Source organism: Aphelocoma coerulescens, unplaced genomic scaffold (genome assembly GCF_041296385.1).
Source record: "Aphelocoma coerulescens isolate FSJ_1873_10779 unplaced genomic scaffold, UR_Acoe_1.0 HiC_scaffold_100, whole genome shotgun sequence".
Taxonomy (NCBI): Eukaryota; Metazoa; Chordata; class Aves; order Passeriformes; family Corvidae; genus Aphelocoma; species Aphelocoma coerulescens.
In genome coordinates this window covers 133,916-156,803 of record NW_027183463.1, presented here as the reverse complement: position 1 = coordinate 156,803, position 22,888 = coordinate 133,916, and the positions used below count along the sequence as shown (strand labels likewise).

The 22,888-nt window shown below is 64.2% G+C and overlaps 3 protein-coding genes across 3 annotated transcripts; all 3 read left to right on the top strand.

The window, feature by feature from the left end:
- Positions 1–81: 81 nt before the first annotated feature.
- On the top strand, positions 82–3,457 carry LOC138100517 (M-phase inducer phosphatase 2-like). The gene is made up of 10 exons (XM_068998393.1): positions 82–110; positions 438–474; positions 1,174–1,272; positions 1,481–1,672; positions 1,791–1,871; positions 2,220–2,282; positions 2,387–2,485; positions 2,803–2,936; positions 3,025–3,136; positions 3,323–3,457. Exons 1-10 carry the CDS (start codon positions 82–84, stop codon positions 3,455–3,457), a joined length of 981 nt encoding a protein of 326 aa, XP_068854494.1.
- A 3,568-nt stretch (positions 3,458–7,025) lies between these two features.
- Positions 7,026–11,517, top strand: LOC138100527 (M-phase inducer phosphatase 2-like). Its single transcript, XM_068998402.1, has 14 exons — positions 7,026–7,141; positions 7,376–7,503; positions 7,880–7,931; positions 8,129–8,170; positions 8,498–8,534; positions 8,674–8,772; positions 8,847–9,332; positions 9,541–9,714; positions 9,836–9,931; positions 10,280–10,342; positions 10,447–10,545; positions 10,863–10,996; positions 11,085–11,196; positions 11,383–11,517. The coding sequence occupies exons 1-14, from the start codon at positions 7,026–7,028 to the stop codon at positions 11,515–11,517; spliced, it is 1,773 nt and encodes a 590-aa protein (XP_068854503.1).
- A 3,568-nt stretch (positions 11,518–15,085) lies between these two features.
- On the top strand, positions 15,086–19,578 carry LOC138100528 (M-phase inducer phosphatase 2-like). The gene is made up of 14 exons (XM_068998403.1): positions 15,086–15,201; positions 15,436–15,563; positions 15,940–15,991; positions 16,189–16,230; positions 16,559–16,595; positions 16,735–16,833; positions 16,908–17,393; positions 17,602–17,775; positions 17,897–17,992; positions 18,341–18,403; positions 18,508–18,606; positions 18,924–19,057; positions 19,146–19,257; positions 19,444–19,578. Exons 1-14 carry the CDS (start codon positions 15,086–15,088, stop codon positions 19,576–19,578), a joined length of 1,773 nt encoding a protein of 590 aa, XP_068854504.1.
- Positions 19,579–22,888: the final 3,310 nt, after the last annotated feature.

Below are 22,888 nucleotides of genomic sequence, written 5' to 3'. Positions count from 1 at the left end.
CAAGCTGGCCTGCTTGGGCGGCGACGTGGATGCCACCGCCACTGACCCCATCTCTGCTCTCCCCACAGCTCCCAGAGAACGATGCCGGCGTTCGGGAGAGCGCTCAAAGAGTAAGTGCAGGGGCTCTGTCCCTGCCGCAGGACATGAATGCCGGGCTGTCCCCGTGCCCAGGCTGTCCCTGTCCCACAGCCAAAAGCCAGGCTGTCCCCGTTCCCCCTGCTGGGGTCCCGCTCAGGCCGTTGGTGTTTCCTCAGTGCCTGGAGGTGGTTTTGCCCCAGGTCCCTTTGGGGAGCTGTGACAGCCCCGGGTGGGGGGGGGGGGGCGTCTCACCCCGCCCTGAGCACGTGGGGGACAGAGGTGGCAATGGCAGAGGGGTGGGACTCAGCGGCCCAGGCCACCTGCTGTCATTTGACCCTTTCCTCTGCCGGCTCTTGCAGCAGGAAGCTCCTTCGGCAGAGGATGCACGCGTTGCCGGTGAGTGCTGGAGGCTGCGCAGGGCTGAGCAGAGCGAGGCAGGATCCTGCCGAGTCCCTGGGCGAGCCGGGACGAGGAGGATGGAGGCAGGAGAGGGGGCAGGGCTGGTGCGCACCTCTCACCGCTGGCTGTCCCACAGGCGTGGCAGCGGGACGGCAGCCGCGTCCTGAAGGACATCTCGCAGCTGCAGGAGCGCAGGGACAGAGCGCGGCGGCGCCGCAGGGAGCCCGAGGATGAGGTGAGGGGGGCAGCGAGAGCTGGGGGGCAGGGAGGGGACAGAGGGGTGCTGACGCCGTGTCCCCCCCGCTGCAGGAGGGCTTTGTGGCCAAGAAGCTGCCGAGGCCGGGCCAGCGGAGCCATGGGGCCGCCAGGAGGGAGCCCCTTGCCGAGAGCCCCTGGGCCGCATCAGAGCTGCTGGTGAGAGAGGCTGGAGGGCTCGGGAGGGCAGCAGCGATGGGTGATGCCGGGGCTGCACGCGTGGGAGCTGCCGCTCCGAGCTGCCCGCGTGGCCTGGAGAGCTGCGGAGGTGGGAGATGGCCGGGCCGGGGGGTCACGGGGACAGCCCGTGCGTCTCCAAAGCTGGAAGGCACCGGCAGGTGGTGGATGGAGCTCGCCTATGGGATCCGTGCCTGCCTGCGGCTGGGAAGCAGCTGGCAGGACTTGTGCCCATTTCACGATCTCCTCTGCCTGTGCCCCAAGTCTCCCCAGCTGCTGCCCTGGCAGAGCGATGCCACCGTGCCCCAGGAGAAGGAGAACGTGGTGAGCACGCCGGTGATGAGCAAGGAGGAGGCAAAGCTGGTACGTGGGAGCCTTTGGGAAGTGGACAGAGCCCCACAATCCCCTCTTGGGGTCTCCACTGGGGCGTCTGGGGCCGCTGCTTGGTGAGCAGCAGCAGCCCAGAGACTGTGGGCTTGTCTTGGTCACGGGGAGCGGGAGCCTCGGCCGCTGCCCTGCTGGTGCTGGGGCTTGCCAGAGCGCCAGGCAGCAGCGCGGGCTCTCCCCACAGCGGCCGGGGAAGCGCAGCCAGTGCCGGCAGCTGTCCCGCTCGCCCTCGGAGCCGGGCAGTGTCGCCAGGCCCGTCCTGAAGCGGGGACAGCCCTCGGACAGCGACAGCCCTGTGGAGGCCAAGCGGCAGAGGAGGGTGGCCGGCAGCCCTGGCCAGGAGGCGTCGCTGGAGCCGGTGGGTGCTGGGGAAGGTGTGGGCTGAGAGCCAGCGTGTCCCTGGCGGGCCTGGGCCCCGGCCCGGCTCTGGCAGAGCCGCTGCTGACATTTGGGGGTGTCTCTGGCTGGTGCCTCGGCAGGGAGCGTGGCTGGAGCCTTCCCGCTCCGCCCGGCGTGAGGAGCTCGAGAACCTGCTGGCCAACGATGACCAGGAGCTCATCGGGGATTTCTCCAAGGTAGGGCCACGAGGATGGGGCAGGTGAGGGGGTGCCCCCATCATTCGGAACGGGGAGCATGGCTGGAGCCCCGCAGCGCTGTGAGAGCCCAAAGCGAGCTGGTGGCCCATGCCTGGGGCCACGGGGCCTTGGGGCCGTGACTTGCCAGCCTGCAGCATCGCTGCGGTGCATGAAGAGCCCCATGGCCGCTCCTCTGCTCCAGCCGTGTGGCACAGCCCCGTCTATGTGGCCCTTGCCCTCCCGCGGGGGCACAGCTGGCCGCTCGGGGGCTTGTGGGCTGGGGCGACAGGTTGCAGGCCTGGGAGGTGTCCTTGGAATGGGGCTGAGCCCAGAGCCTGTCTGTTGCAGCCTCACCTCCTGCCGACGGTGGAGGGCAAGGAGCCGGGCCTGAAGTACATCTCCCCTGAGACGGTAAGGGGGCTGCAGCCCCTCCCCGGCCCCCCCGAGGGGCTGCCTGCCTGCTCTCGCCCTGTCCCCCGGCTGTCCCCCCCTTTGGTGACGCGCTCCCCCCGCAGCTGGCGGCGGTGCTGGCGGGGCACTTCAGCAGCAGCATCGAGAGCAGCCTCGTCGTGGACTGCCGCTATCCCTACGAGTACGAGGGGGGCCACGTCAAGGTCAGAAGCCCCTCGTGGCCCTGGGGCCGGGAGGAAGGGCGGGGTCCGAAGCACCCTCGGAGGTGCTGAGCCCACGGCGAGGGCTCGAGCAGCCCCCCCGGAGGGCACTGAGCCGCCCGGTGGGGTGGAGCAGCCCCTGGGCAGTGCCGAGCCACCCCCTGAAGGGCTGGTTCGCAGCTGCAAGGAGGAGGGTGACGGTGTCCCAGGACCGCGGGTGACGGTGCTGCTGGGGGAGGCTTGGGGGCAGCGTCCTTGAGTCGCTGCACAAAATGCAATGGGACACGGAGGGGGAAAAGGCGCCTTCTCTGCCTCGCCAGGGCGCTGTCAACCTGCCGCTGCAGCGGGACGTGGAGGAATCGCTGCTGGAGCAGCCCATCGTGCCCCTGGACTCCAGCAGGAGGGTGATCGTCATCTTCCACTGCGAGTTCTCTGTTGAGCGGGGGCCCAAAATGTGAGTGATGGCCCGGGGGGCCCGCTGGGCTCTGCCAGCCGCGGATCCCGGCACGGGGGTGATGCCGCGCGTTTTGTCCGTGGCACAGGTGCAAGTTCCTGCGGGAGAGGGATCGCCGCTGCCACGAGTACCCCCAGCTGCACTACCCCGAGCTGTACGTGCTGAAGGGCGGCTACCGGGAGTTCTTCCTCCAGTTCCCGGTGAGTGCCGTCCCCGTGTCCCCTCGGTGGCAGGCGGTCGGCGCCGAGAGGGAAGAAGTGGCGGGGGCACACGGCGGTGGCGAGGGGCAGCTGTGGCTCTGAGCATCCTCGCCGCCACGGGCGGGGATCTGCAGGGCCGGCGGCTGCTGTGCTGCGGGGGCTGACGGAGCCGTCCGTGGCTTGCAGAGCCACTGCGAGCCCCGGGACTATCGGCCCATGCTGCACTCCGCGTTCAAGGAGGAGCTGCGCAAGTTCCGCGGGCAGAGGCGGCTCCGCGAGCGCGGCCGGCGGGCGCTCTTCAGCCGCGGGCGGGACCTGTGAGCGCCCGGGGGTCTCTCAGCCGCGTCGGGGCAGCGCTGGAGCTGGGAACGGAGGAAGGCTTCCCTTGGCTGCGGATGCGCCTCGCCTGCTCGCTCGGGTTTGCTGCGATGGCTTTGGGGTGGTAGTTTTTGTTCAGAGCGGTTTTGCGTTTGTTCGTTGCAAATATTTTTGTGTTTGTTCGTTGTTGCAAATATTTTTTTGTTCGTTGTTCGAAATATTTTGTGTTTGTTTGTTGTTATAAATATTTTTGCGTTTGTTTGTTGTTCTAAATACTTTTGTGTTTGTTTCCCGTTAGGAATAGTTTTGTGTTCGTTGTTACCAATATTTCTGAGTGTCTCCGTTGTTAGGATTGTTCGCTGCAGTCTCTGTTAATAAAGTCCGATTGCAGGAGAACAAAGGCGTGTCCTGAGCTCTCGCTGCCCGCACCAGGCTGCTGCAGGGGTGGGAGCCCCCGATGCGGGGCTGGTGGGATGGCCAGGCCGGGCTGGAGGGCTCTGCCGGGGGTCTGGGGACAGGGGCAGCTGCTGGCAGGGGACAGGGCTGAGGTGCTGGCTTCCTTGTGGGGCGTGGTGACTTCCCCAGGGACACGTGGGCAAGCGTTGGCCCCGTGGCTGCTGTTCCTGCGTGCTGGGCTGGCAGCAGCATGGCCCCGGACCTCCACGGGACCCTCTTTCCTGAGCATGCTGGGCTTGCAGGCAGGACCCGTGGGACACTTGGGGTGGTGACATGGCACCCCTCTCCCTGGGACCCCCACAGCCAGGATCCTGTCTTTTCTTAGGGGGACTCCTGAACTTTGCAGCACCCCCAGGGCTGGCACAGCCGTTGCTGAGGGGAGCCCGGGCTCAGTAGGACTCGCAGAACTGTGGCAGCCCCGTTTTGGGGGTCAGGGCTCATCAGGACACTCAGGACCATCAACCCCCCAAATTCTGAGATCCTCCTGTAGTGATTACACCCCCTCTCCACGGGACCCCCGCGGTAATGACAGCCCTCTTGAGTGGGGCTGGGCTCATCAGGAGCCCCGGGGCTTTAACACCTCACCGCCCTGCCTGGGAGCCCCAAAGCCGTGTTATGTCTCTTTGTAGAGGGCTCTTCTGGCCTTTGCAGCACCCCCAGGGCTGGCACAATTCCTTTTTGGGGGACAGGGCTCGCTGGGAGGCCGAGGGATGTGGCACCTTGAAGGGGTGGGTGTCCTTAACACCAGGGTCCCCCATTCTCTCTCGGGCAAGTGGCCTCCCAGTGCCAAGTGCTTCAGTCACCCTCGGGGCACCCATCCTCCCCTCCACTTCCCTGTGTTCCTGATGAGCTGAAGTCACTCCTGGATGCCCCAGGGGGGCTTCTCCATGCCCTCCCTTCCCCAGCCAGGTGACAGGGGCCTGGTTATGGGTGTTGGGCCTGGCCTTTGCTTTGCTTTGTGCCCCACCAGAGAATCCATCTCTGGCCAAAATTGCCCTGGCTCCCGCCTGCACCTCCTTGGCCCCATATCCACATCCTGCTCCATCCCAAACTGCCAATGGGCTCCTGGATCAGCTCCTGCCTCACGGACAATCCTGGTTTGAAAGTCTGACAAGGAGCACTGGCACACACACGGGCAAAGAGGCGTGTCCTCTACTGAAGAAGACCTTGGGGGGCGGTGAGTAATCAGAGGACTTTGGGGTGCCAGGAAGGCCACACAGCTGAGTAGCTCAAGCAGAAAACAGCAACGCCAATGAGAAGTCACAAGAGCAAAACAGAGGACTGCACTGATGCCATGAAGATTTTTGCCTTTTCTTTTATACCCGTTATACCCTTTTACAACTTCTCTATTCCTAGTGCTTTTTCCCCACAGTCTTGGACTTGCTTGTCAAGCTAAGAGACTAAACATTTTAGAAGCTTCGTAGCTAGGGATCAGTGTGCCCCAGAGCCCAAGGTCCTCTCCAGAACACATTCTGTAAAGCAAGATAGAACCAAACAGGGGAAGGTTCCTTGGGGAGGGGGGCTCACTTGAGCCTCTCACTGGGGAATCTTTGATAGTTATGCTAATTAGTAAAACCTATAATGTTATACCCAATGTTGGGGGAGAGGGGGACACAGAGAGTCTCGGCGGGGTGCATCTCGATGCATATGACCTGGACGTGTACACCTAAGAATCCTTAAAAACGAACACCAAGGTAAAATCCCTTTTCCCCTTCTAACCATGTATGACTCTTGATTTTAAGAGTGGAAAAGGCATCAGCACAAAATGGCAAAAACAAAGACCTTTCCTAAAATCACCCGCAATTTTATTCTTTGTCAAATAATCCCCTTGCAGCTCTTCAAATGTTTCAGGGCAGCAGTCGGCAGTGCTTGAATAGCATCAAAGGTCACGGGCGTGACACCCAGCTTTCTCAGAATTCCTGATTTCTATAGAAGTACAGGTATCTAGAAAAATACACGGAAATTCACCGTGAGCAGGAGGAAGTGGTGCTTTCTGCAGGCTCCTGTCAGAGCTCTTGGCCCTCCACAAAGGAACGGGGCGCCTTCCCAACACCCACAAAGTGGGTTTGGACTCCCTGGCCGGCTTTGATCTCCAGGTGGGAGAAAAGGGAGGCCCAGTCGAACACCTTTGGGATTAGTTCTAGGTTATGATTCTTTTTGCCCCCAGTCTTTAGCTCCGCTAAAGTTCCATCTGCTTTGGCACATCCATGAGGAAAGTGAGGCAGGTTGGAACCACCGAGGACATCAACACCAGGGACTCCATGTCGAGGGCACGTTTGAAGAGCAAAGAAATCAAGTGCCCTTAAGTAAAAGTGACAACCAGCTGATTTGGTTTCTTTGAAGTCCGGTACAGAAAGAAAAGTTTTCAGCAGGTGAACAAAGCAGGCTGTTCACAAGTGCCATTAGAAACCAGAAACTCCACCCATAAAAACCCAACCTGCAGGATTTCAACCCTGCTTTCTCGACAGTGGACGTGGCACTCAGTGCCATGGCCTGGTTCTCAGGGTGCTGTTAGGTCATAACTTTATTACCCTGCAGGTGACACTCGAGGGCCATCAGGGGTGACCGAGTGTCCCCTGCAGTGCCAAGGTCCGGCCAGGCCAGGCGCGGGGACCGGGCTGGCCACGCCCCTTTCCTCGTTGGCCACGCCCCTTTCCTCGTTAGCCGCGCCCCTTTCCTCGTTAGCCACGCCCCTTTCCTCGTTGGCCACGCCCCTTTCGACCATCAACCGCCCCTTCGGCTCAGGCTCCGCCCCCACGCGCCCTCCGCAGCTCTCATTGGCCGCCGCCGTCCCCTCGCGCCCAGCGCCACCTCTCATTGGCTGCCGCCGTCGCCTCGTGCCGGCTGCGCTTTGCCATTGGCTGCGGGCGCCGCTGTTGTTGTTCGTGCTGTTCCTGGCAGCAGGAGCGGCCCGGGGCTCACCTGGCACCTCTCGTCCCCTCTCTTCGCCACTTAGCGCATCTTATCGCCTCTGGGCCCTTCTTAGCACCTCTCACCTCTTAGCTCTCTTCCCCTCCCACTCCTTACCATCTCTTGCCACCTGTCCCCTGTCCCCTGGCGCCGCTCTCTTGCCGCAGCTCGATCGTCGCTCGCTCGCTCGCTCCCTGCCCGGGCCATGTCACTGTGCGGCGGCCGCGGGCTGCCCGGGCTGGCGGCCATCTCCCCGCTGCCCTCGCCGGGCACGGCCCCGCTCACGCCGCTGGACAAGGGTGACCCGGCGGGCCCCGCCAGGTGAGGGGGTGGCCGAGGGCCAGCGGCTGGGAGGGGCTTTGGCCGCCCGCCGCACGCGGGACTGCCCCGACGGGACACGGCTGCTCCGCGCGGGGCTCGGCGGCGGGGCCGTGCCAAAGGGGGCTGGCACGCTTTGGGGATCCCCTGCTGCAGCTCCTGCCCCCGGCCCGGCAGGGCCACAAGGGGCGAGGCCCAAGCGGGCCGCTGACACTGCCCCGTCCTGACCGCCCGCAGGCACCGGGACACCCCGAAGCGGGGCCACGGGGGGCTGCCCCTGCCGCGGCTGTGGCACACGCCGTCCCCGCAGCCGCTGGCCTCGGACTGTGGCCGCCACTCGCTCTCTTGCCAGCCCCCGGATGCAGGTGAGGGATGCGGCTGCTCCGTCCCCGGGCGCTGCCCGGGCCTGGGCTCCTGCAGAGGGTGTTAGCCTAAGGGGACAGGGCTGTGGCGGGAGGGCTTGGCCGAGGGGCTGGCGAGGGGCTCGAGGCGGGGCAGCTGGTGGGGAGGGATGGGCGGGAGCCTAGAGCTGCGCTGGCCGGGGCGCAGCCGGGAAGCGCTGCGGTGACAGCCTGCTCCGGGGGACACGCGACATTCCATGGGCAGCGGTGCTCGCAGGGCCGTTGGCACCCGCCTGCTGGGGGACTCCGTGCCCGGCCCCGAAGTGCCCGGGGCCCCGGGCTGGGGGCAGGAGGCCGATCCCCGCAGCGGGGCTACTAGCCCAGTGCCTTGTTCCCGCAGGACTGGAGCCGGACTTCCCCACGCAGCAGAAGCCCGCGGCCGCGCAGGAAGAGTGAGCGGCCCCATGCCCGTGTCCTCCCGGGGACACCCCCTGTCCCTCCCCCGCGCAGCAGGGCCCGCTCTCAGCCTCGCTGGCGGCTGTGCAGCCAGCTGTGAGCCCCAGGCTGTGCCTGGGCGGTGGCAAGCTGGCCTGCTTGGGCGGCGACGTGGATGCCACCGCCACTGACCCCATCTCTGCTCTCCCCACAGCTCCCAGAGAACGATGCCGGCGTTCGGGAGAGCGCTCAAAGAGTAAGTGCAGGGGCTCTGTCCCTGCCGCAGGACATGAATGCCGGGCTGTCCCCGTGCCCAGGCTGTCCCTGTCCCACAGCCAAAAGCCAGGCTGTCCCCGTTCCCCCTGCTGGGGTCCCGCTCAGGCCGTTGGTGTTTCCTCAGTGCCTGGAGGTGGTTTTGCCCCAGGTCCCTTTGGGGAGCTGTGACAGCCCCGGGTGGGGGGGGGGGGGCGTCTCACCCCGCCCTGAGCACGTGGGGGACAGAGGTGGCAATGGCAGAGGGGTGGGACTCAGCGGCCCAGGCCACCTGCTGTCATTTGACCCTTTCCTCTGCCGGCTCTTGCAGCAGGAAGCTCCTTCGGCAGAGGATGCACGCGTTGCCGGTGAGTGCTGGAGGCTGCGCAGGGCTGAGCAGAGCGAGGCAGGATCCTGCCGAGTCCCTGGGCGAGCCGGGACGAGGAGGATGGAGGCAGGAGAGGGGGCAGGGCTGGTGCGCACCTCTCACCGCTGGCTGTCCCACAGGCGTGGCAGCGGGACGGCAGCCGCGTCCTGAAGGACATCTCGCAGCTGCAGGAGCGCAGGGACAGAGCGCGGCGGCGCCGCAGGGAGCCCGAGGATGAGGTGAGGGGGGCAGCGAGAGCTGGGGGGCAGGGAGGGGACAGAGGGGTGCTGACGCCGTGTCCCCCCCGCTGCAGGAGGGCTTTGTGGCCAAGAAGCTGCCGAGGCCGGGCCAGCGGAGCCATGGGGCCGCCAGGAGGGAGCCCCTTGCCGAGAGCCCCTGGGCCGCATCAGAGCTGCTGGTGAGAGAGGCTGGAGGGCTCGGGAGGGCAGCAGCGATGGGTGATGCCGGGGCTGCACGCGTGGGAGCTGCCGCTCCGAGCTGCCCGCGTGGCCTGGAGAGCTGCGGAGGTGGGAGATGGCCGGGCCGGGGGGTCACGGGGACAGCCCGTGCGTCTCCAAAGCTGGAAGGCACCGGCAGGTGGTGGATGGAGCTCGCCTATGGGATCCGTGCCTGCCTGCGGCTGGGAAGCAGCTGGCAGGACTTGTGCCCATTTCACGATCTCCTCTGCCTGTGCCCCAAGTCTCCCCAGCTGCTGCCCTGGCAGAGCGATGCCACCGTGCCCCAGGAGAAGGAGAACGTGGTGAGCACGCCGGTGATGAGCAAGGAGGAGGCAAAGCTGGTACGTGGGAGCCTTTGGGAAGTGGACAGAGCCCCACAATCCCCTCTTGGGGTCTCCACTGGGGCGTCTGGGGCCGCTGCTTGGTGAGCAGCAGCAGCCCAGAGACTGTGGGCTTGTCTTGGTCACGGGGAGCGGGAGCCTCGGCCGCTGCCCTGCTGGTGCTGGGGCTTGCCAGAGCGCCAGGCAGCAGCGCGGGCTCTCCCCACAGCGGCCGGGGAAGCGCAGCCAGTGCCGGCAGCTGTCCCGCTCGCCCTCGGAGCCGGGCAGTGTCGCCAGGCCCGTCCTGAAGCGGGGACAGCCCTCGGACAGCGACAGCCCTGTGGAGGCCAAGCGGCAGAGGAGGGTGGCCGGCAGCCCTGGCCAGGAGGCGTCGCTGGAGCCGGTGGGTGCTGGGGAAGGTGTGGGCTGAGAGCCAGCGTGTCCCTGGCGGGCCTGGGCCCCGGCCCGGCTCTGGCAGAGCCGCTGCTGACATTTGGGGGTGTCTCTGGCTGGTGCCTCGGCAGGGAGCGTGGCTGGAGCCTTCCCGCTCCGCCCGGCGTGAGGAGCTCGAGAACCTGCTGGCCAACGATGACCAGGAGCTCATCGGGGATTTCTCCAAGGTAGGGCCACGAGGATGGGGCAGGTGAGGGGGTGCCCCCATCATTCGGAACGGGGAGCATGGCTGGAGCCCCGCAGCGCTGTGAGAGCCCAAAGCGAGCTGGTGGCCCATGCCTGGGGCCACGGGGCCTTGGGGCCGTGACTTGCCAGCCTGCAGCATCGCTGCGGTGCATGAAGAGCCCCATGGCCGCTCCTCTGCTCCAGCCGTGTGGCACAGCCCCGTCTATGTGGCCCTTGCCCTCCCGCGGGGGCACAGCTGGCCGCTCGGGGGCTTGTGGGCTGGGGCGACAGGTTGCAGGCCTGGGAGGTGTCCTTGGAATGGGGCTGAGCCCAGAGCCTGTCTGTTGCAGCCTCACCTCCTGCCGACGGTGGAGGGCAAGGAGCCGGGCCTGAAGTACATCTCCCCTGAGACGGTAAGGGGGCTGCAGCCCCTCCCCGGCCCCCCCGAGGGGCTGCCTGCCTGCTCTCGCCCTGTCCCCCGGCTGTCCCCCCCTTTGGTGACGCGCTCCCCCCGCAGCTGGCGGCGGTGCTGGCGGGGCACTTCAGCAGCAGCATCGAGAGCAGCCTCGTCGTGGACTGCCGCTATCCCTACGAGTACGAGGGGGGCCACGTCAAGGTCAGAAGCCCCTCGTGGCCCTGGGGCCGGGAGGAAGGGCGGGGTCCGAAGCACCCTCGGAGGTGCTGAGCCCACGGCGAGGGCTCGAGCAGCCCCCCCGGAGGGCACTGAGCCGCCCGGTGGGGTGGAGCAGCCCCTGGGCAGTGCCGAGCCACCCCCTGAAGGGCTGGTTCGCAGCTGCAAGGAGGAGGGTGACGGTGTCCCAGGACCGCGGGTGACGGTGCTGCTGGGGGAGGCTTGGGGGCAGCGTCCTTGAGTCGCTGCACAAAATGCAATGGGACACGGAGGGGGAAAAGGCGCCTTCTCTGCCTCGCCAGGGCGCTGTCAACCTGCCGCTGCAGCGGGACGTGGAGGAATCGCTGCTGGAGCAGCCCATCGTGCCCCTGGACTCCAGCAGGAGGGTGATCGTCATCTTCCACTGCGAGTTCTCTGTTGAGCGGGGGCCCAAAATGTGAGTGATGGCCCGGGGGGCCCGCTGGGCTCTGCCAGCCGCGGATCCCGGCACGGGGGTGATGCCGCGCGTTTTGTCCGTGGCACAGGTGCAAGTTCCTGCGGGAGAGGGATCGCCGCTGCCACGAGTACCCCCAGCTGCACTACCCCGAGCTGTACGTGCTGAAGGGCGGCTACCGGGAGTTCTTCCTCCAGTTCCCGGTGAGTGCCGTCCCCGTGTCCCCTCGGTGGCAGGCGGTCGGCGCCGAGAGGGAAGAAGTGGCGGGGGCACACGGCGGTGGCGAGGGGCAGCTGTGGCTCTGAGCATCCTCGCCGCCACGGGCGGGGATCTGCAGGGCCGGCGGCTGCTGTGCTGCGGGGGCTGACGGAGCCGTCCGTGGCTTGCAGAGCCACTGCGAGCCCCGGGACTATCGGCCCATGCTGCACTCCGCGTTCAAGGAGGAGCTGCGCAAGTTCCGCGGGCAGAGGCGGCTCCGCGAGCGCGGCCGGCGGGCGCTCTTCAGCCGCGGGCGGGACCTGTGAGCGCCCGGGGGTCTCTCAGCCGCGTCGGGGCAGCGCTGGAGCTGGGAACGGAGGAAGGCTTCCCTTGGCTGCGGATGCGCCTCGCCTGCTCGCTCGGGTTTGCTGCGATGGCTTTGGGGTGGTAGTTTTTGTTCAGAGCGGTTTTGCGTTTGTTCGTTGCAAATATTTTTGTGTTTGTTCGTTGTTGCAAATATTTTTTTGTTCGTTGTTCGAAATATTTTGTGTTTGTTTGTTGTTATAAATATTTTTGCGTTTGTTTGTTGTTCTAAATACTTTTGTGTTTGTTTCCCGTTAGGAATAGTTTTGTGTTCGTTGTTATCAATATTTCTGAGTGTCTCCGTTGTTAGGATTGTTCGCTGCAGTCTCTGTTAATAAAGTCCGATTGCAGGAGAACAAAGGCGTGTCCTGAGCTCTCGCTGCCCGCACCAGGCTGCTGCAGGGGTGGGAGCCCCCGATGCGGGGCTGGTGGGATGGCCAGGCCGGGCTGGAGGGCTCTGCCGGGGGTCTGGGGACAGGGGCAGCTGCTGGCAGGGGACAGGGCTGAGGTGCTGGCTTCCTTGTGGGGCGTGGTGACTTCCCCAGGGACACGTGGGCAAGCGTTGGCCCCGTGGCTGCTGTTCCTGCGTGCTGGGCTGGCAGCAGCATGGCCCCGGACCTCCACGGGACCCTCTTTCCTGAGCATGCTGGGCTTGCAGGCAGGACCCGTGGGACACTTGGGGTGGTGACATGGCACCCCTCTCCCTGGGACCCCCACAGCCAGGATCCTGTCTTTTCTTAGGGGGACTCCTGAACTTTGCAGCACCCCCAGGGCTGGCACAGCCGTTGCTGAGGGGAGCCCGGGCTCAGTAGGACTCGCAGAACTGTGGCAGCCCCGTTTTGGGGGTCAGGGCTCATCAGGACACTCAGGACCATCAACCCCCCAAATTCTGAGATCCTCCTGTAGTGATTACACCCCCTCTCCACGGGACCCCCGCGGTAATGACAGCCCTCTTGAGTGGGGCTGGGCTCATCAGGAGCCCCGGGGCTTTAACACCTCACCGCCCTGCCTGGGAGCCCCAAAGCCGTGTTATGTCTCTTTGTAGAGGGCTCTTCTGGCCTTTGCAGCACCCCCAGGGCTGGCACAATTCCTTTTTGGGGGACAGGGCTCGCTGGGAGGCCGAGGGATGTGGCACCTTGAAGGGGTGGGTGTCCTTAACACCAGGGTCCCCCATTCTCTCTCGGGCAAGTGGCCTCCCAGTGCCAAGTGCTTCAGTCACCCTCGGGGCACCCATCCTCCCCTCCACTTCCCTGTGTTCCTGATGAGCTGAAGTCACTCCTGGATGCCCCAGGGGGGCTTCTCCATGCCCTCCCTTCCCCAGCCAGGTGACAGGGGCCTGGTTATGGGTGTTGGGCCTGGCCTTTGCTTTGCTTTGTGCCCCACCAGAGAATCCATCTCTGGCCAAAATTGCCCTGGCTCCCGCCTGCACCTCCTTGGCCCCATATCCACATCCTGCTCCATCCCAAACTGCCAATGGGCTCCTGGATCAGCTCCTGCCTCACGGACAATCCTGGTTTGAAAGTCTGACAAGGAGCACTGGCACACACACGGGCAAAGAGGCGTGTCCTCTACTGAAGAAGACCTTGGGGGGCGGTGAGTAATCAGAGGACTTTGGGGTGCCAGGAAGGCCACACAGCTGAGTAGCTCAAGCAGAAAACAGCAACGCCAATGAGAAGTCACAAGAGCAAAACAGAGGACTGCACTGATGCCATGAAGATTTTTGCCTTTTCTTTTATACCCGTTATACCCTTTTACAACTTCTCTATTCCTAGTGCTTTTTCCCCACAGTCTTGGACTTGCTTGTCAAGCTAAGAGACTAAACATTTTAGAAGCTTCGTAGCTAGGGATCAGTGTGCCCCAGAGCCCAAGGTCCTCTCCAGAACACATTCTGTAAAGCAAGATAGAACCAAACAGGGGAAGGTTCCTTGGGGAGGGGGGCTCACTTGAGCCTCTCACTGGGGAATCTTTGATAGTTATGCTAATTAGTAAAACCTATAATGTTATACCCAATGTTGGGGGAGAGGGGGACACAGAGAGTCTCGGCGGGGTGCATCTCGATGCATATGACCTGGACGTGTACACCTAAGAATCCTTAAAAACGAACACCAAGGTAAAATCCCTTTTCCCCTTCTAACCATGTATGACTCTTGATTTTAAGAGTGGAAAAGGCATCAGCACAAAATGGCAAAAACAAAGACCTTTCCTAAAATCACCCGCAATTTTATTCTTTGTCAAATAATCCCCTTGCAGCTCTTCAAATGTTTCAGGGCAGCAGTCGGCAGTGCTTGAATAGCATCAAAGGTCACGGGCGTGACACCCAGCTTTCTCAGAATTCCTGATTTCTATAGAAGTACAGGTATCTAGAAAAATACACGGAAATTCACCGTGAGCAGGAGGAAGTGGTGCTTTCTGCAGGCTCCTGTCAGAGCTCTTGGCCCTCCACAAAGGAACGGGGCGCCTTCCCAACACCCACAAAGTGGGTTTGGACTCCCTGGCCGGCTTTGATCTCCAGGTGGGAGAAAAGGGAGGCCCAGTCGAACACCTTTGGGATTAGTTCTAGGTTATGATTCTTTTTGCCCCCAGTCTTTAGCTCCGCTAAAGTTCCATCTGCTTTGGCACATCCATGAGGAAAGTGAGGCAGGTTGGAACCACCGAGGACATCAACACCAGGGACTCCATGTCGAGGGCACGTTTGAAGAGCAAAGAAATCAAGTGCCCTTAAGTAAAAGTGACAACCAGCTGATTTGGTTTCTTTGAAGTCCGGTACAGAAAGAAAAGTTTTCAGCAGGTGAACAAAGCAGGCTGTTCACAAGTGCCATTAGAAACCAGAAACTCCACCCATAAAAACCCAACCTGCAGGATTTCAACCCTGCTTTCTCGACAGTGGACGTGGCACTCAGTGCCATGGCCTGGTTCTCAGGGTGCTGTTAGGTCATAACTTTATTACCCTGCAGGTGACACTCGAGGGCCATCAGGGGTGACCGAGTGTCCCCTGCAGTGCCAAGGTCCGGCCAGGCCAGGCGCGGGGACCGGGCTGGCCACGCCCCTTTCCTCGTTGGCCACGCCCCTTTCCTCGTTAGCCGCGCCCCTTTCCTCGTTAGCCACGCCCCTTTCCTCGTTGGCCACGCCCCTTTCGACCATCAACCGCCCCTTCGGCTCAGGCTCCGCCCCCACGCGCCCTCCGCAGCTCTCATTGGCCGCCGCCGTCCCCTCGCGCCCAGCGCCACCTCTCATTGGCTGCCGCCGTCGCCTCGTGCCGGCTGCGCTTTGCCATTGGCTGCGGGCGCCGCTGTTGTTGTTCGTGCTGTTCCTGGCAGCAGGAGCGGCCCGGGGCTCACCTGGCACCTCTCGTCCCCTCTCTTCGCCACTTAGCGCATCTTATCGCCTCTGGGCCCTTCTTAGCACCTCTCACCTCTTAGCTCTCTTCCCCTCCCACTCCTTACCATCTCTTGCCACCTGTCCCCTGTCCCCTGGCGCCGCTCTCTTGCCGCAGCTCGATCGTCGCTCGCTCGCTCGCTCCCTGCCCGGGCCATGTCACTGTGCGGCGGCCGCGGGCTGCCCGGGCTGGCGGCCATCTCCCCGCTGCCCTCGCCGGGCACGGCCCCGCTCACGCCGCTGGACAAGGGTGACCCGGCGGGCCCCGCCAGGTGAGGGGGTGGCCGAGGGCCAGCGGCTGGGAGGGGCTTTGGCCGCCCGCCGCACGCGGGACTGCCCCGACGGGACACGGCTGCTCCGCGCGGGGCTCGGCGGCGGGGCCGTGCCAAAGGGGGCTGGCACGCTTTGGGGATCCCCTGCTGCAGCTCCTGCCCCCGGCCCGGCAGGGCCACAAGGGGCGAGGCCCAAGCGGGCCGCTGACACTGCCCCGTCCTGACCGCCCGCAGGCACCGGGACACCCCGAAGCGGGGCCACGGGGGGCTGCCCCTGCCGCGGCTGTGGCACACGCCGTCCCCGCAGCCGCTGGCCTCGGACTGTGGCCGCCACTCGCTCTCTTGCCAGCCCCCGGATGCAGGTGAGGGATGCGGCTGCTCCGTCCCCGGGCGCTGCCCGGGCCTGGGCTCCTGCAGAGGGTGTTAGCCTAAGGGGACAGGGCTGTGGCGGGAGGGCTTGGCCGAGGGGCTGGCGAGGGGCTCGAGGCGGGGCAGCTGGTGGGGAGGGATGGGCGGGAGCCTAGAGCTGCGCTGGCCGGGGCGCAGCCGGGAAGCGCTGCGGTGACAGCCTGCTCCGGGGGACACGCGACATTCCATGGGCAGCGGTGCTCGCAGGGCCGTTGGCACCCGCCTGCTGGGGGACTCCGTGCCCGGCCCCGAAGTGCCCGGGGCCCCGGGCTGGGGGCAGGAGGCCGATCCCCGCAGCGGGGCTACTAGCCCAGTGCCTTGTTCCCGCAGGACTGGAGCCGGACTTCCCCACGCAGCAGAAGCCCGCGGCCGCGCAGGAAGAGTGAGCGGCCCCATGCCCGTGTCCTCCCGGGGACACCCCCTGTCCCTCCCCCGCGCAGCAGGGCCCGCTCTCAGCCTCGCTGGCGGCTGTGCAGCCAGCTGTGAGCCCCAGGCTGTGCCTGGGCGGTGGCAAGCTGGCCTGCTTGGGCGGCGACGTGGATGCCACCGCCACTGACCCCATCTCTGCTCTCCCCACAGCTCCCAGAGAACGATGCCGGCGTTCGGGAGAGCGCTCAAAGAGTAAGTGCAGGGGCTCTGTCCCTGCCGCAGGACATGAATGCCGGGCTGTCCCCGTGCCCAGGCTGTCCCTGTCCCACAGCCAAAAGCCAGGCTGTCCCCGTTCCCCCTGCTGGGGTCCCGCTCAGGCCGTTGGTGTTTCCTCAGTGCCTGGAGGTGGTTTTGCCCCAGGTCCCTTTGGGGAGCTGTGACAGCCCCGGGTGGGGGGGGGGGGGGCGTCTCACCCCGCCCTGAGCACGTGGGGGACAGAGGTGGCAATGGCAGAGGGGTGGGACTCAGCGGCCCAGGCCACCTGCTGTCATTTGACCCTTTCCTCTGCCGGCTCTTGCAGCAGGAAGCTCCTTCGGCAGAGGATGCACGCGTTGCCGGTGAGTGCTGGAGGCTGCGCAGGGCTGAGCAGAGCGAGGCAGGATCCTGCCGAGTCCCTGGGCGAGCCGGGACGAGGAGGATGGAGGCAGGAGAGGGGGCAGGGCTGGTGCGCACCTCTCACCGCTGGCTGTCCCACAGGCGTGGCAGCGGGACGGCAGCCGCGTCCTGAAGGACATCTCGCAGCTGCAGGAGCGCAGGGACAGAGCGCGGCGGCGCCGCAGGGAGCCCGAGGATGAGGTGAGGGGGGCAGCGAGAGCTGGGGGGCAGGGAGGGGACAGAGGGGTGCTGACGCCGTGTCCCCCCCGCTGCAGGAGGGCTTTGTGGCCAAGAAGCTGCCGAGGCCGGGCCAGCGGAGCCATGGGGCCGCCAGGAGGGAGCCCCTTGCCGAGAGCCCCTGGGCCGCATCAGAGCTGCTGGTGAGAGAGGCTGGAGGGCTCGGGAGGGCAGCAGCGATGGGTGATGCCGGGGCTGCACGCGTGGGAGCTGCCGCTCCGAGCTGCCCGCGTGGCCTGGAGAGCTGCGGAGGTGGGAGATGGCCGGGCCGGGGGGTCACGGGGACAGCCCGTGCGTCTCCAAAGCTGGAAGGCACCGGCAGGTGGTGGATGGAGCTCGCCTATGGGATCCGTGCCTGCCTGCGGCTGGGAAGCAGCTGGCAGGACTTGTGCCCATTTCACGATCTCCTCTGCCTGTGCCCCAAGTCTCCCCAGCTGCTGCCCTGGCAGAGCGATGCCACCGTGCCCCAGGAGAAGGAGAACGTGGTGAGCACGCCGGTGATGAGCAAGGAGGAGGCAAAGCTGGTACGTGGGAGCCTTTGGGAAGTGGACAGAGCCCCACAATCCCCTCTTGGGGTCTCCACTGGGGCGTCTGGGGCCGCTGCTTGGTGAGCAGCAGCAGCCCAGAGACTGTGGGCTTGTCTTGGTCACGGGGAGCGGGAGCCTCGGCCGCTGCCCTGCTGGTGCTGGGGCTTGCCAGAGCGCCAGGCAGCAGCGCGGGCTCTCCCCACAGCGGCCGGGGAAGCGCAGCCAGTGCCGGCAGCTGTCCCGCTCGCCCTCGGAGCCGGGCAGTGTCGCCAGGCCCGTCCTGAAGCGGGGACAGCCCTCGGACAGCGACAGCCCTGTGGAGGCCAAGCGGCAGAGGAGGGTGGCCGGCAGCCCTGGCCAGGAGGCGTCGCTGGAGCCGGTGGGTGCTGGGGAAGGTGTGGGCTGAGAGCCAGCGTGTCCCTGGCGGGCCTGGGCCCCGGCCCGGCTCTGGCAGAGCCGCTGCTGACATTTGGGGGTGTCTCTGGCTGGTGCCTCGGCAGGGAGCGTGGCTGGAGCCTTCCCGCTCCGCCCGGCGTGAGGAGCTCGAGAACCTGCTGGCCAACGATGACCAGGAGCTCATCGGGGATTTCTCCAAGGTAGGGCCACGAGGATGGGGCAGGTGAGGGGGTGCCCCCATCATTCGGAACGGGGAGCATGGCTGGAGCCCCGCAGCGCTGTGAGAGCCCAAAGCGAGCTGGTGGCCCATGCCTGGGGCCACGGGGCCTTGGGGCCGTGACTTGCCAGCCTGCAGCATCGCTGCGGTGCATGAAGAGCCCCATGGCCGCTCCTCTGCTCCAGCCGTGTGGCACAGCCCCGTCTATGTGGCCCTTGCCCTCCCGCGGGGGCACAGCTGGCCGCTCGGGGGCTTGTGGGCTGGGGCGACAGGTTGCAGGCCTGGGAGGTGTCCTTGGAATGGGGCTGAGCCCAGAGCCTGTCTGTTGCAGCCTCACCTCCTGCCGACGGTGGAGGGCAAGGAGCCGGGCCTGAAGTACATCTCCCCTGAGACGGTAAGGGGGCTGCAGCCCCTCCCCGGCCCCCCCGAGGGGCTGCCTGCCTGCTCTCGCCCTGTCCCCCGGCTGTCCCCCCCTTTGGTGACGCGCTCCCCCCGCAGCTGGCGGCGGTGCTGGCGGGGCACTTCAGCAGCAGCATCGAGAGCAGCCTCGTCGTGGACTGCCGCTATCCCTACGAGTACGAGGGGGGCCACGTCAAGGTCAGAAGCCCCTCGTGGCCCTGGGGCCGGGAGGAAGGGCGGGGTCCGAAGCACCCTCGGAGGTGCTGAGCCCACGGCGAGGGCTCGAGCAGCCCCCCCGGAGGGCACTGAGCCGCCCGGTGGGGTGGAGCAGCCCCTGGGCAGTGCCGAGCCACCCCCTGAAGGGCTGGTTCGCAGCTGCAAGGAGGAGGGTGACGGTGTCCCAGGACCGCGGGTGACGGTGCTGCTGGGGGAGGCTTGGGGGCAGCGTCCTTGAGTCGCTGCACAAAATGCAATGGGACACGGAGGGGGAAAAGGCGCCTTCTCTGCCTCGCCAGGGCGCTGTCAACCTGCCGCTGCAGCGGGACGTGGAGGAATCGCTGCTGGAGCAGCCCATCGTGCCCCTGGACTCCAGCAGGAGGGTGATCGTCATCTTCCACTGCGAGTTCTCTGTTGAGCGGGGGCCCAAAATGTGAGTGATGGCCCGGGGGGCCCGCTGGGCTCTGCCAGCCGCGGATCCCGGCACGGGGGTGATGCCGCGCGTTTTGTCCGTGGCACAGGTGCAAGTTCCTGCGGGAGAGGGATCGCCGCTGCCACGAGTACCCCCAGCTGCACTACCCCGAGCTGTACGTGCTGAAGGGCGGCTACCGGGAGTTCTTCCTCCAGTTCCCGGTGAGTGCCGTCCCCGTGTCCCCTCGGTGGCAGGCGGTCGGCGCCGAGAGGGAAGAAGTGGCGGGGGCACACGGCGGTGGCGAGGGGCAGCTGTGGCTCTGAGCATCCTCGCCGCCACGGGCGGGGATCTGCAGGGCCGGCGGCTGCTGTGCTGCGGGGGCTGACGGAGCCGTCCGTGGCTTGCAGAGCCACTGCGAGCCCCGGGACTATCGGCCCATGCTGCACTCCGCGTTCAAGGAGGAGCTGCGCAAGTTCCGCGGGCAGAGGCGGCTCCGCGAGCGCGGCCGGCGGGCGCTCTTCAGCCGCGGGCGGGACCTGTGAGCGCCCGGGGGTCTCTCAGCCGCGTCGGGGCAGCGCTGGAGCTGGGAACGGAGGAAGGCTTCCCTTGGCTGCGGATGCGCCTCGCCTGCTCGCTCGGGTTTGCTGCGATGGCTTTGGGGTGGTAGTTTTTGTTCAGAGCGGTTTTGCGTTTGTTCGTTGCAAATATTTTTGTGTTTGTTCGTTGTTGCAAATATTTTTTTGTTCGTTGTTCGAAATATTTTGTGTTTGTTTGTTGTTATAAATATTTTTGCGTTTGTTTGTTGTTCTAAATACTTTTGTGTTTGTTTCCCGTTAGGAATAGTTTTGTGTTCGTTGTTATCAATATTTCTGAGTGTCTCCGTTGTTAGGATTGTTCGCTGCAGTCTCTGTTAATAAAGTCCGATTGCAGGAGAACAAAGGCGTGTCCTGAGCTCTCGCTGCCCGCACCAGGCTGCTGCAGGGGTGGGAGCCCCCGATGCGGGGCTGGTGGGATGGCCAGGCCGGGCTGGAGGGCTCTGCCGGGGGTCTGGGGACAGGGGCAGCTGCTGGCAGGGGACAGGGCTGAGGTGCTGGCTTCCTTGTGGGGCGTGGTGACTTCCCCAGGGACACGTGGGCAAGCGTTGGCCCCGTGGCTGCTGTTCCTGCGTGCTGGGCTGGCAGCAGCATGGCCCGGGACCTCCACGGGACCCTCTTTCCTGAGCATGCTGGGCTTGCAGGCAGGACCCGTGGGACACTTGGGGTGGTGACATGGCACCCCTCTCCCTGGGACCCCCACAGCCAGGATCCTGTCTTTTCTTAGGGGGACTCCTGAACTTTGCAGCACCCCCAGGGCTGGCACAGCCGTTGCTGAGGGGAGCCCGGGCTCAGTAGGACTCGCAGAACTGTGGCAGCCCCGTTTTGGGGGTCAGGGCTCATCAGGACACTCAGGACCATCAACCCCCCAAATTCTGAGATCCTCCTGTAGTGATTACACCCCCTCTCCACGGGACCCCCGCGGTAATGACAGCCCTCTTGAGTGGGGCTGGGCTCATCAGGAGCCCCGGGGCTTTAACACCTCACCGCCCTGCCTGGGAGCCCCAAAGCCGTGTTATCTCTCTTTGTAGAGGGCTCTTCTGGCCTTTGCAGCACCCCCAGGGCTGGCACAATTCCTTTTTGGGGGACAGGGCTCGCTGGGAGGCCGAGGGATGTGGCACCTTGAAGGGGTGGGTGTCCTTAACACCAGGGTCCCCCATTCTCTCTCGGGCAAGTGGCCTCCCAGTGCCAAGTGCTTCAGTCACCCTTGGGGCACCCATCCTCCCCTCCACTTCCCTGTGTTCCTGATGAGCTGAAGTCACTCCTGGATGCCCCAGGGGGGCTTCTCCATGCCCTCCCTTCCCCAGCCAGGTGACAGGGGCCTGGTTATGGGTGTTGGGCCTGGCCTTTGCTTTGCTTTGTGCCCCACCAGAGAATCCATCTCTGGCCAAAATTGCCCTGGCTCCCGCCTGCACCTCCTTGGCCCCATATCCACATCCTGCTCCATCCCAAACTGCCAATGGGCTCCTGGATCAGCTCCTGCCTCACGGACAATCCTGGTTTGAAAGTCTGACAAGGAGCACTGGCACACACACGGGCAAAGAGGCGTGTCCTCTACTGAAGAAGACCTTGGGGGGCGGTGAGTAATCAGAGGACTTTGGGGTGCCAGGAAGGCCACACAGCTGAGTAGCTCAAGCAGAAAACAGCAACGCCAATGAGAAGTCACAAGAGCAAAACAGAGGACTGCACTGATGCCATGAAGATTTTTGCCTTTTCTTTTATACCCGTTATACCCTTTTACAACTTCTCTATTCCTAGTGCTTTTTCCCCACAGTCTTGGACTTGCTTGTCAAGCTAAGAGACTAAACATTTTAGAAGCTTCGTAGCTAGGGATCAGTGTGCCCCAGAGCCCAAGGTCCTCTCCAGAACACATTCTGTAAAGCAAGATAGAACCAAACAGGGGAAGGTTCCTTGGGGAGGGGGGCTCACTTGAGCCTCTCATTGGGGAATCTTTGATAGTTATGCTAATTAGTAAAACCTATAATGTTATACCCAATGTTGGGGGAGAGGGGGACACAGAGAGTCTCGGCGGGGTGCATCTCGATGCATATGACCTGGACGTGTACACCTAAGAATCCTTAAAAACGAACACCAAGGTAAAATCCCTTTTCCCCTTCTAACCATGTATGACTCTTGATTTTAAGAGTGGAAAAGGCATCAGCACAAAATGGCAAAAACAAAGACCTTTCCTAAAATCACCCGCAATTTTATTCTTTGTCAAATAATCCCCTTGCAGCTCTTCAAATGTTTCAGGGCAGCAGTCGGCAGTGCTTGAATAGCATCAAAGGTCACGGGCGTGACACCCAGCTTTCTCAGAATTCCTGATTTCTATAGAAGTACAGGTATCTAGAAAAATACACGGAAATTCACCGTGAGCAGGAGGAAGTGGTGCTTTCTGCAGGCTCCTGTCAGAGCTCTTGGCCCTCCACAAAGGAACGGGGCGCCTTCCCAACACCCACAAAGTGGGTTTGGACTCCCTGGCCGGCTTTGATCTCCAGGTGGGAGAAAAGGGAGGCCCAGTCGAACACCTTTGGGATTAGTTCTAGGTTATGATTCTTTTTGCCCCCAGTCTTTAGCTCCGCTAAAGTTCCATCTGCTTTGGCACATCCATGAGGAAAGTGAGGCAGGTTGGAACCACCGAGGACATCAACACCAGGGACTCCATGTCGAGGGCACGTTTGAAGAGCAAAGAAATCAAGTGCCCTTAAGTAAAAGTGACAACCAGCTGATTTGGTTTCTTTGAAGTCCGGTACAGAAAGAAAAGTTTTCAGCAGGTGAACAAAGCAGGCTGTTCACAAGTGCCATTAGAAACCAGAAACTCTACCCATAAAAACCCAACCTGCAGGATTTCAACCCTGCTTTCTCGACAGTGGACGTGGCACTCAGTGCCATGGCCTGGTTCTCAGGGTGCTGTTAGGTCATAACTTTATTACCCTGCAGGTGACACTCGAGGGCCATCAGGGGTGACCGAGTGTCCCCTGCAGTGCCAAGGTCCGGCCAGGCCAGGCGCGGGGACCGGGCTGGCCACGCCCCTTTCCTCGTTGGCCACGCCCCTTTCCTCGTTAGCCACGCCCCTTTCGACCATCAACCGCCCCTTCGGCTCAGGCTCCGCCCCCACGCGCCCTCCGCAGCTCTCATTGGCCGCCGCCGTCCCCTCGCGCCCAGCGCCACCTCTCATTGGCTGCCGCCGTCGCCTCGTGCCGGCTGCGCTTTGCCATTGGCTGCGGGCGCCGCTGTTGTTGTTCGTGCTGTTCCTGGC

What these genes read in the sequence shown, in the direction of transcription:
- LOC138100517 (XM_068998393.1), top strand. Translation starts at nt 82, where the DNA reads ATGCCGGCGTTCGGGAGAGCGCTCAAAGA. An exon ending in AGAGGATGCACGCGTTGCCG is followed by an intron (nt 475 to 1,173) that starts GTGAGTGCTGGA and finishes CTGTGCCCCAAG; the next exon opens with TCTCCCCAGCTGCTGCCCTG. An exon ending in AGTACATCTCCCCTGAGACG is followed by an intron (nt 2,283 to 2,386) that starts GTAAGGGGGCTG and finishes CTCCCCCCGCAG; the next exon opens with CTGGCGGCGGTGCTGGCGGG.
- LOC138100527 (XM_068998402.1), top strand. Translation starts at nt 7,026, where the DNA reads ATGTCACTGTGCGGCGGCCGCGGGCTGCCCGGGCTGGCGGCCATCTCC. An exon ending in GCAAGGAGGAGGCAAAGCTG is followed by an intron (nt 9,333 to 9,540) that starts GTACGTGGGAGC and finishes CTCTCCCCACAG; the next exon opens with CGGCCGGGGAAGCGCAGCCA. An exon ending in AGGAGGCGTCGCTGGAGCCG is followed by an intron (nt 9,715 to 9,835) that starts GTGGGTGCTGGG and finishes GTGCCTCGGCAG; the next exon opens with GGAGCGTGGCTGGAGCCTTC.
- LOC138100528 (XM_068998403.1), top strand. Translation starts at nt 15,086, where the DNA reads ATGTCACTGTGCGGCGGCCGCGGGCTGCCCGGGCTGGCGGCCATCTCC. An exon ending in CCCGCGGCCGCGCAGGAAGA is followed by an intron (nt 15,992 to 16,188) that starts GTGAGCGGCCCC and finishes CTCTCCCCACAG; the next exon opens with CTCCCAGAGAACGATGCCGG. An exon ending in AGAGGATGCACGCGTTGCCG is followed by an intron (nt 16,596 to 16,734) that starts GTGAGTGCTGGA and finishes GCTGTCCCACAG; the next exon opens with GCGTGGCAGCGGGACGGCAG.